Raw genomic sequence first — 11,775 nt, forward strand, 5'->3', positions numbered from 1 at the left:
TGGGTAGACGATATAAGTTATGATTTCATACCTGCCCTGTTTTTTTTTACATTTTCCATTGTATCTTCGCTCCTATTAGTCGGAGCGTGATGGTTTATAGCCTAAAGCCTTCCTTGATGAATGGTCTATTCAACACAAAAATATTTTTTCAATTTGGACCAGTAGTTCCTGAGATTAGCGCGTTCAAACAAACAAACAAACAAACAAACTCTTCAGCTTTATATATGAGTATATATATACTTATATATAAAGCTGAAGAATATATATACTTATATATACTCATATGTAAAGCTGAAGAGTTTGTTTGTTTGAACGCGCTAATCTCAGGAACTACTGGTATATAGATTAGTGAGTATAGAAGCATAGATTGCAAAGTTATGTTTTGGGCTACATTTTTATAGTTAGAAAATTGTCTATATTTTGTTTTAGTTAAGTTAGCTTGTAAGTCGTTGTATTTAAGCCATTGCATGATACGTTCTAAGGTTTTATTAATTTCTAATTCGTGCTTTGTCCTTACTCGGTCTATATTGGGGATAATAATAATAATACTTATATCATCTGCGAATAAAATATATTGGTGGTTTGTTATATTAGGAAGGTCATTAATATATGTGTCGGAGATGAGCATGAGAATAAATAACTAAATCATAATTAAAACCTCATTGGTGAAAAATAGTTTGCAACCTCATTCATAAAACCTATATAGTTACTGTTCGCGCCAATACTGGCTAGTTGTAAAATAGAAGCGCGGGTATATTTGAATTTAGAATAGTGGATTATAAGTTTTGAAGATGGTCGTGTTACTAAGTGATTATTGCGTAATATTAAAGTTAGTAATTGTTGAGGCGTAATTGATGATTGTGTTGTTAATACTGTGAATATAGATTGTGTAAAGTGACTTAATAATGTGTAGTGATTGGACAGCGCAAGGCTGGGGAGTTTGTTGCGCCGTTTGTTCTCTCCAGCGCGTTGAGCAAGCGATGACGGGCGGGCGTTGTTGGGAATATGTCCAGATAGGGTTAGGATTAAACGATAATGAGATAATGAGGCGTGAATGTGTGTTTTATTGAATACCCTATCCCGATGTCGGCTATCCTGACACACAAAAGAGAGCCACGCCGACATATGTATAATAAGAATAATAGCGGTCCCAACACACTACCTTGTGGAACACCTGATTTGTTGGGTCGGTAAGTGGATCTGCAAGGTACGGATACTAAATCACTGTTCAGATGGTTAATTTCCACACATTGGGTTCTGTCCGAAAGATAACTTTGTATCCAATCAAGTGCAGGTCCTCTGATACCATAACGTTGACATTTGTTTACGAGTTTTGAATGGTTCACAAAATCAAAGGTCTTCGAAATATCAAGAAAAATAACTGTGACCGGAGTTTTATTGTATATGTTTTCTGTTATAGTCTTCATCAGAGAAAAGCCGGCAAGTGTGGTTGATTTATTTTTTTGGAAACCATTTTGCTCTTCCTTAATGATATTAAATTTATTTAAAAATACAGTGATTGGCTGTGCATAAGCTTTTCATAGATCTTCGAGAAAATAGGTATTAGGGTTATTGGTGTATAGTTACTTTATTCAAGGTTATCATCTTTTTTATAAAGGGGTTTAACGATGGAGATCTTTAATTTAGTTGGAAATGTTCCCTGAACAAATGACAGATTTATAATATAAATATATAATACAAATAAATATGTTTTCTTTCTTTCTTTCTATAATATGTGTAAGGGGTAATGCTATGATATCTGCACATACTTTTAGAATGTTTGTACAGACATGATCATATCCAACCGATTTGGTGTCATTCAGACTTTTAATAACTTTGACTACTTCTGTTGGCGTACAGGGCTTTAAAAATATAGAACAATTTATGTTTTCAACGCTATTGTAATCACATTTGGTGCTATTTTTCGTATAATTAATTGTAGTATAATATTCATTAAAGATATCTGCTATATTACTCGGATTGCTTACGATCTTATTTTTATGTTTAATATTTTTAATGCTCTGAAAACATTTCATATCATCATTTTTCTTTTTAATAACATCCCAAGCTGCTTTGCATTTATTTTTAGCTTTATTTACATACAAATTATTTATTCGTTTTTTAGACAATGTTGTACATTTTTTAGTGTCCTATCAAATTCTCTGTATTTTTTTATATTTATATCTGATTTCGTCAAGTAGCTTTCATGTCTTAGTTTACGTTTAGTGACGCAGGATTTTCTGAGGTATCTTGTTATCCACTTAGGTCCTACAGCATTAGCGTTTATTTTTGTTTTTATAATCGGAAAACAAAGATTATAAAACATGCAGAAAGTATCATAAAAAATATTGAAAGGATTATTGGTATCATTCTCATTGAAAACATTATTCCAACTGAGACTAGACAAACAGTCCATGATTTTTTTAATATTATCGTCAGCATAACATTTTGTAAAAACATACCAGTATTTAAGCCTATTTGTTTCTGTTGAAGTTGAGAATTCTAGAATCTGGCAAGTATTGTGATCTGATAAGTGAAGATTGTGAATCTGACTTGAAGCGTTTTTAATATTATTATAAATATGATCAATACATGACTTTAGTCTAGTTGGACGATCAATGTGTGATATAAAATTGTAATTAAAAAGTATATTTTTGAGTTCTAATGATTTTTTTGTAGGTTTAAGAATATCGATGTTTATGTCACCTGTTATAATAATCCTTTTGTTTTAATTTCTAGTTTTCCGAAGGAGTATACTGACACCTCCACGTTTTTTGTTTTTCCGAGAAAAATTACTGGCTAATTTGTAATTTTTTAGGTATAGCTTTTTTTTTCATAATGGGACTAGCCCGCTACACATGCCCGTCATTGCAACTCCTGTAAGCCAGGATCTACAATGAAACCAACGAAAACCACCGAAACACTTAAGTTCGGTGTGTCCCAGGGGGAACAATTAACTGCCTTGGAACCCGCTTCGATATTAATCAGAAATAGTAAAGAGGAGAAGTAAGAAAAAATGTTCCACTTCCCTCCATAGCAAGCGGGAGATAAAGGAAGAAATAGCTAGTTTTAGCAAAGAAAAGAGATCGACTACTGAGTTAGGCTCAGTTGTCAGGAACCACGGATATAAATTTACAGTTTAATGGGTCCTATAATTTAGGAGCTGTTATTTTGATTCCAATAATAGGTATGAGAAAAACGTCTGAAAGCACAGAAATTTGCTCTGGTTGCAACGAGGTCCTCATAGTAAACAACACCGGATGTCGGCTGCAAACTATCTAATAAGATGTTACGTTCGTGCTGCCATAGACCACACTCCCACAGAATATGATGTGCAGTTTGCTCATATTCACTGTTTGCTGTTGAACACTGACATAATGGTGAAACGACAAGTTTAAATGAAAATAATTTGCTTTTAAAGTTACCATGACCTGTAAGGAACTGGGCTACACAATGATCAATCTCTATCCAAGTCCTCTCCAGCCGCTCATGAACGGACGGAAAAAACTGGTAGAGGTGACGACCCTTAATAGAAGTTTCCCATCTAACCTGCCATTCCACCATCAGTTCCTCGGAGACGTCCGTTAGCGGTTTAAATAATCTATCGATCTTTCTACGCTCACGCTACAGCAAGAAGTCGATTTTCAAAAATTCTCTAGTGGAATAATATATAGCCGCGCGTCGTTGTATTTCGAGATCAACCGGTAAAACGCCTGCTAGGACGGGCAGAGCTTCAGTACTTACAGTGCGATAGGCCTTACACAAGAATATCAACGCCAACCGTTGGCTTTGAAGCAGTTTACGTCTTGCAGCGCCTATTGTGGCCCTATCGGCCCACACCGGCGACCCGTAACAAATACATCCCAGGTATGTTGCTGCGTAGATGATCTGCAAGGTGTCAAATGAAAGTCCCCAAGTTGACGTGGAAATCCTTGTCAAGGCATAAAAGTTATTTTTTGCTTTTCCTCTGATTAATTTTATGTGCTCAATAAATGTAAAGTTTCTCTCTAAAACAAGACCGAGATAACAAACAGTAGTTTTTTTTTTAACTGAGATTCCATTAAATTTAATGCTAGGAGACGATTTTAGATTCCCTTTGAGAAGAAATTGAAACGTTTTGTGTGGTGCAAAAGTCAGGCGGTTGCGTTGTCCCCAATTAGATATTAGACACAAACTTGTATTAGCTAAATTTTCGAGCCCGGCTCGGGTATTCGATTTAATGAGCAGAAGGCCGTCATCCGCGTAACCCGTAAGTGAGCAGCCGTGAGGTAAAGGAATCGCGAGAAAGTCATCGAACCCTAAATTCCATAGGTAAGGGCCTAACACCGATCCTTGAGGACATCCCAAGGTCAATGCCTTCGACACAGAATGATGACCAAGTTTAAGTTTGGCTGAACCATGTAAAAAGTAGGAATAAATGAGTCGATAGATGTTACCGCAGCAGCCTCGTGATTTTAATTTAAGAAGTATCATTGGCCACAATGCGTTGTCGAAGGCACCGGAGATATCCAAGAGAACACCCAAGACGTAGTTCTCGTCTGACAAATGCACCAGTCTCCTAACCGAGATTGCTGCGTCTACAGTTGATTTCCCTACTGTAAATCCGAATTGATTTTTGTGGAATTTTGGTCCGTCCGGCAGTAATAGTGGGACAATAAGGCGCTCCAGTAATTTACCCAAAGATGGTAGCAGGGTAATAGGTCGATAAGATTTAGGGTCGTCCGTCGCCTTATCGCCACTTTTCGGGATAATTCTAATAAAGCCTTGACGCCATACACGAGGGAAAACGCCTTCAGCAATACATTTGTTTAATACCGTTAAGATACAATCGCCCGATACCTTGCATGCCTCCTTTATCATTCTGTTAGAGATTTTGTCTTCCCCAGAGGCTTTATTAAGAGACAGTGATCTAACAACAGTGATAAACTCGGCAGCAGATGGAAGGTCTGACATTGGAGATGTAGGAACATCGGTAGCGAATGCTCTTATTTGCTGGTGATAATCGTCGTCGATGTTTTGGTGGTCATCGGTGGCCTCGATCCCAACGGTGTGTATATTATTAATTTTGATGTTATGTATAAATGCGAGGTTTCGACTGTTTAGTCTGTGGCAACTCCGTTGACAAGACGCCAACAAAACTTCTCCCAATTATTTAATTTAATTTAATTGTAATTTCTTAGTTTTAATAAGTTTAAATACCTATTTCATACATAATATGTTTTAATATTTGGTGGGACAGTGTCATTTTGTCGTGATTTATTCTGCTTTAGCTAATAAAGTGTTTTAAACTTGTGGCGAGTGTCGCTGTCAAACCAAGTTAAATTGTAACGAACATTGTAAAGTGCATTGTCATCATAAAGTAGCTGTAAGTGTTTTTGTTTTCAATATATTTTTTCAATTTTATAACACTATTTGTGTCTCGGGACGCATTTCCAACATCTTAGTGTAACATTTGCAATCCCTCGTTGCGTCATCCTTGCATAATTCCACTATAACATCCTTCTGAGTTGGCACTTGTCCCTTTTATTTTTGAAATGGACAGAGTGATGACCAGGAGGGGTGCTGCTCGCATGGAGGAATCAAAACTCCAACTTACTTTACAAGAGTTTAATAAGTATAGGAACTTGTGCGAGGAATTGCAAAAGGAACAGGATGACAATGAGAAGGAGGTACTTCAAATTTTAAATAATAACAGCAAACTTAAAGGTGAGATGGCAGAGCTTCATTGTCAGTTAGTCAATGTCACTGAAGAAAGAGACAAGCTTAAGTTTTTAGTTAATCGGTTTGACCAGTGCAGCGATGAGTTTGACTTAACCCTCAAGCACAACGCTGAGCTTAAGAGTAGTCTCACAAGTACTTCCTTCGTCACGCCAATAAATAATAATTTATCAAGTAATAACAACAACAAAATAATGATGTTTAGTGATGAGATAGGTCAAAACGTGTCGCATAAATTATATCAACATTTTGGTGCTGAGATAACCAATTGCTGTATGCCTGCAGCAAACTATAAACAGATTCTTGACAAAATAATGAGTGGTAGCTATAGTCCATCCACAACTATCATAGTTATAATTGGGAGAAGAGGTAACACAAGCGTTAATATGATAAAGAATTATTTTGATAGTTTATTAAAATTAAATGTTAAGAAAATTATTCTATATGCTTTTCCACAGTGATGTAAAAGATACCTTATACAAAGTATCTAAAATACTAGATGCAAGATACTTTAAAAAAAGCATTTCAGATACCAGATATAAATACTTTTCTAAAAAGGTATCTGAAATATATAAATACAAAATACCTATCTTTAAAATACTTTTTAAAGATAAAATACTTTTGCAAGAAAACAACATTTAATAAACCTTAATTGAATGTAAGTTTATTCGTTTTATTTGAAAACAGTTCTCAAATAGACAGCGTTGATATCAAGGATTAGGCAAATGTGACAAGACAAAATATGTAGGAAAGTTTAAAATTGAGAGTTTAAAATCTATTTATGTTTTAGTAAAGATTTGAGTAAGACTAGCTCCTCAAACATGTTGTCGCTCATTTTCCTTCGATGAGGCCTCATTATCATGCCTCCAAAGGAAAAGAGCCGCTCCACAGGGGCAGAGCTGGGCAAACAGGTGTTATATTTTAGAAATATTTTTTTAATTGTAGGATAAGCATTAAGGCTCTTAAAGTTTGCATCCTTATTGTTGAGGTACTGGAGTGTCTCTAAATCACTGGTGCTGCTTGTGTTTTCGCCACTAGCAATAGAGGAATCGGAGTCCTCTAGAAACATATAATAAGAGTCATCTTTTGATTTTTTTTTTATATCACCATCAATGTTGTTTAAAGTGTCCGATTTTTGTTTTTCTGATCGATTTATCTTTCTAGTTTCAGACAGGACAAGTTCTTTTACATATTCCTTTTGCGCTTTTGGTACCCATTTCAGCTTAAACATAGGATGGGACACTGAGGCCAATATAGCATCATTTGCTGCTGGTTCCAACTGCAAAAACCGTTTAAAACGTCTACATAAGTTTTCTTCTATTACATCTAGCAAAGGGCTGCAGTATTTCAGATTTTCCATTCTGAGACTTTTGGTAAGATGTTGGATTCTGTATAATTCCGGTAACAGACAACCATAGTAAGAGTATTTTTCCCCTTGCAGACTTTGAATAGCTTCTGCTATTGGCTTGGAGCAGTCCACATATTCACTTAAAAAGTGAATTTCATTTTCTTTCAGCGGTGGTAACTTTAACATTTTCATGGCTTCACTAAGATGGTTCTGCACTGCTAAAAGATCTTGTATTGAATTATAGTAGGAGTTCCATCGGGTGGCGCATGGGGAAGTTGGTGACTTGCCTGTTATTTGTAAATATGTCTCGCATGCTTTAGGGGATCTAGCACACAAGTTCCACAGTGCTTGGCACTTTGATAAGGCTGTGTCATGTAATTTCTTGTAAAATGTATTTTTGGTTCTTGCTTGCTTGAAATCAGTACTAGCAATCAGGTGTAAAGTGTGTGTAGCACATCTTTCATGTCCGGGCAGAAGGCAATCGCCTTCCGAGTCTGATGAAGCATCTGGAAAAGCTTGTGGTACTAGAAGTGAATCATCATCTTCACTAACTTCGTCGACTGATGATTTTTCAAGATCTTCAAATGCTGGTGAAACATGTTCATTTTCAACTACCTCTGAATCAGACTTTCCAAATACCTCAAAAGCCTTTACCATATTTGAGCCATTGTCTGTAACTGTTTTAACAATTTTTGATATTTTCAAATTATAGTCTGAATGTATATCAGCTATCATTTCAGCAACTTTATCATATGTGTGAACCCCTTTGAATCTTCTGCAAGCAATTGCAGCACTTCTTCTTTCAAAAGTCTCACTTTCAATCCAATGTACTGTAACCCCCAAGTAACTTCTTTTAGATGAAGACCAAATATCAGCTGTACTGCACACAAATTCCACTTTGTCCAACTCTAGCTTAAGGTTTTTCTTAAATTCATTGTACTCATTACTAATTTTATTCTTAGCTGTAGTACGGCACATAACCTTTGGAGGCTTAGTTAGTTGCTGTGAACCTTCAATCAAAGCTTTAAAAGACTTGTTCTCCACTATTGATACTGGAGACATGGTGTCAACAATAAAATGTATGATCAACTTGTCCAAATTAATAGATCTTGAACCACTTGTAACATCTGTAAGTGTAGACTGCTTCATTTTTTACATGTTGATTCTGAACCACTTGCATCACTGCTACTATTATCAGTAAGTTTTCTTTTTTTAAGAGTTGTAATTTTAACATTTTCATAATCTTGCAACAGATCTGAGTGGCCTTTAATCTGTAATAAAATAAAAAAAAGTACTTTTAAAAAATGCAAAATTACAAGAAATTGAATATCTTTCAGGTTAAAAATCTAGTAACATAAAAACATGGCACAAAAAAAAATATTTATTAAACACAAAATGCATCTGTTTACTAAACCAACCTTTAAATGCTTCAGGAAATTGGTAGTAGAAGTAACACTACCCTTTATCGTTTTCGAACATACATTGCATATTGCAGATACATTCACATCACTTCCATCCACTTGCTTAATACTTTGAAAGCAGTGTTTTAAAATCAGTGGTATATTTAAATTGTTCTGTTTATCCCTGAAAACACAAATCAAACTTTGTTACGAAAAAAATATATAAAAATAAATTTTATCATGGCAGTGACAAAATAACGGACTATTAGTGGTAGCCAAAGTAGACTATTATGGCATTCTCATCATTCTTCATTTTCATTAAACATTCTGTTAGGTTAACGCATGTTCAATTTGACTCTGATTCTGATTTAAACTTATAAATTGTATATTAATCAGTTTACTAACACGTATTTGTGATTTCTAAATTAAAAATAAATGCATAATGAAGTCGGTTCAAAACATCAATGATGATATTTTTCCGTTGTTATTCAAACCTAAACTTTTCCCGTTCTTTTTGCGACGCACGTTACAAACACATTTCTGACTAACATGTAAATAAAATAAGACTTACATTTCCATGTTCGCGATCCCGAATCTCACAAAGGTGATATTGTTATTTTTATTTATTAATAACAATATTCTATTTTAAACACCAAACACCACGACCGCGTACACACGAAAATCCTACGGAAGGAGTGACAGTGACACAGGTGACACTAGTGACAGATCACACTCATTGACGATCTTTTTTTGTCTTTTTTTTGTGGCATTGACAATCTCACTTTAACTGATGACATTTGTAAAAAGATAGTGTCGCCCTCTGTCATTTAATTTCAGATCGGTTAAGGTATCGAAATAAACGACGCTCTGCGTTCAGTTGCGTTCGGAAAGAAAAACTGCGAAGTTTATTTTAGTAAAAGTATCTTAGTGAACAAAAGTATCTTCAAAATACTAAGATGCCTGGAAAAGTTATCTAATTATAAGATACAAAATACAGGGTGTAAGGAACACCGTGACTTTTCCGTGGGACCTGAGTTCTAGACATGATTCCAGACCCCACTGCGTTGGAATTTTTCATCGGTCTTTTCATGAAAATTGCAGTTTTTTTTCGCGTTTTTTTAATTTTATGTGTCATAAAATCATTTTTCCTACGTATTTCAATAATATTTTCATAAACAAAATCATTATTAAGCCGTTTTCACAAAAAAAGGCAATGTAAATGAAACACTAAAAACTGCTCCCGATCAGCTGATTCGTAAAGGTACTCGTCGGTCATCGCTCTCTTGCAAATCTAACCGAAAGTGACGTCAAAACCGAACCAATACTCATGAGCGACAAGCGTAAGAGATAGCGCAACTATTGCGCGCGCACTCGCACGCATTATTCGTAATCCTGCCTACTATTCCTTTAAAAAAAGCCGCGCGCTTTGTAGGCACCGCTAGCCGCCTTTGTCGACACCGCCAGCGCATCGCCGACACCTACAGCGGTATCGGCGAGTGACGTACCTGTGACACTGGATAAAATAGTACATCGATTTTTGTTACACGGGTTCCATGTTATAAAATAGAAAATCACCTTCTCAGCGTTTATCAACTTATCGTACTACGAAATTTATTAAAACCTTTTATTATTAACAGTTTGTTATTGTTTAGAATTCTGTAGTTCTAAAACATGTTGTTATAAACAATAATTTATTTTTTCTAAAATTAAACTCCGTTTTGTTACTAATATCCATTATCTACTAATGAAATTCCTGCCTAAAAATTTTTATCATTTTTTTTCCTACGAACTGCTGAATAACTATTCCAGTCACTTAAAACAATTATGTTCTTACACAAAAGTACATTTTGTGATTAATCAATTTTAAAGGTTTAAGTTAAGTACTTTATTGTCAAGAATAATTTTACGATATTTACTTCGACCTCATGTAATTTATCGATAAAGAATCATAGGTACCTAGGTCCAACACTACTCAAAGGTAAAACCGAAAGTTCGGCTTTTTTCAAAATAGTACCTATTTTTACTCAGTTTGTTCCTTACGCTAATCGAATGTGCATGTGCAATCGGGTAATTCGCGGACTAATTATCGTGTAGGCAGACAATTTTATTGTGTTAAGTGATATAAGTGCGTGTGTTGTGTGTGTATTATTTAAATTACGATCCTAGTAGCTCGATTGGTTATTTTTACCGCCCGGGAGAATGGCAACATGCTAATGTGTTATGGCGAAGCACGTGGCAATGCAAGTCTCGCGATGAACATTTACTGGACGCGGTACTTTTTGCCCCGGGTTCAGCAGCAGATTTTTCGCCGCGCCAAAATTTGTGTGCACGTAGATGGCGGACATTTCGAAATTTTCGAACCTTATCTGGTTAGAAGTGAGCGAGATTAAGGTAAGAGTAGGTTTGATTTAATAATACACAAGACACAGATTGAAGTCAGAATAGTGTAAATTGATTGGTATTTTTTTGTGATTGTTTTTCGTTACATCACAACATTTTTATAAAATGCGCGCGCGTTTCGAATGTTTCGATCGTGTCGCCGAGTGTCGCCCTCCTACCACATTACAGTTCGTGTAAGTACGTACGCTGAGCGTAAGGATCGCGCGGTAACCAATTCATTGCGTGCTCAAAAATGACTAAAACTATAAATATTAATCTCCGACGGTAGCGACTTCTTTAATATTAATTAACACGTTATTTTAAAGTCATTATGCGACTTTGGTGGTACGGTGTTCCTTACACCCTGTATAAAACTTAAAAAGTATTTCAAATACAAGATGTAAATACGTATTTTGTATCTTGTACCGGTATTTCAGATACTTTTATCTAAGATAAGTCACATCACTGCTTTTCCATATGGTAGAGGTTTGTCACAGACTGAAAATAATATTAGAAATAGATGCAATATGAAATTGCATACATTAACATTGTACCACAAGCAATTTTAATTCATTGACACTAATGTAATCATTAGTAATAATTATTTTATGACAAAAGATAACTATTATCTTTGTAATTATTATAAGGGACAGATAGCAAATTCGCTATCTTATTGTATTTTGAAAAAAGCCAATTGCTTGGCTTATCACACTGCTCCTATAGCAGATAGATAATAGTAGCTTTTCTCAAACAATCTTGGAATCTGTTCCAAGTAATTTAAATTAGTTAATAAGACAATAGAGTCAACCTCTGGCAGTAACTGTCATATTTCTATGCCTGATCCATCAAGGTCACTGAATGACATTAGTAAAACTAATAGTAAACATATTGTGAACATTTTTCATCAGAACATTCAGGGTTTGATGGGTA

At 35.2% G+C, this 11,775-nt stretch overlaps 1 protein-coding gene across 2 annotated transcripts; it reads right to left on the reverse strand.

Moving 5' to 3' along the window:
* Positions 1-6,371: 6,371 nt before the first annotated feature.
* On the reverse strand, positions 6,372-9,455 carry LOC113507186. Of its 2 annotated transcripts, XM_026890049.1 has the most exons (3): positions 9,038-9,455; positions 8,485-8,650; positions 6,372-8,337 (listed from the first exon to the last, which is right to left on the reverse strand). In XM_026890049.1, the coding sequence occupies exon 3, from the start codon at positions 8,213-8,215 to the stop codon at positions 6,494-6,496; it is 1,722 nt and encodes a 573-aa protein (XP_026745850.1). In that variant the 5' UTR covers positions 8,216-8,337; positions 8,485-8,650; positions 9,038-9,455; the 3' UTR covers positions 6,372-6,493. The 2 variants fall into 2 exon arrangements, with proteins under 2 accessions (XP_026745850.1, XP_026745849.1); XM_026890048.1 differs by having other exon boundaries at positions 8,485-9,455.
* Between the last annotated feature and the right edge of the window lie 2,320 nt (positions 9,456-11,775).

The sequence above is a fragment of the Trichoplusia ni genome, unplaced genomic scaffold (genome assembly GCF_003590095.1).
Source record: "Trichoplusia ni isolate ovarian cell line Hi5 unplaced genomic scaffold, tn1 tig00000922, whole genome shotgun sequence".
Lineage (NCBI taxonomy): Eukaryota > Metazoa > Arthropoda > Insecta > Lepidoptera > Noctuidae > Trichoplusia > Trichoplusia ni.

Excerpts from the sequence above, each read along its gene's own strand:
- LOC113507186 (XM_026890049.1), bottom strand. The coding sequence starts at position 8,215 with ATGAAGCAGTCTACACTTACAGATGTTACAAGTGGTTCAAGATCTATT.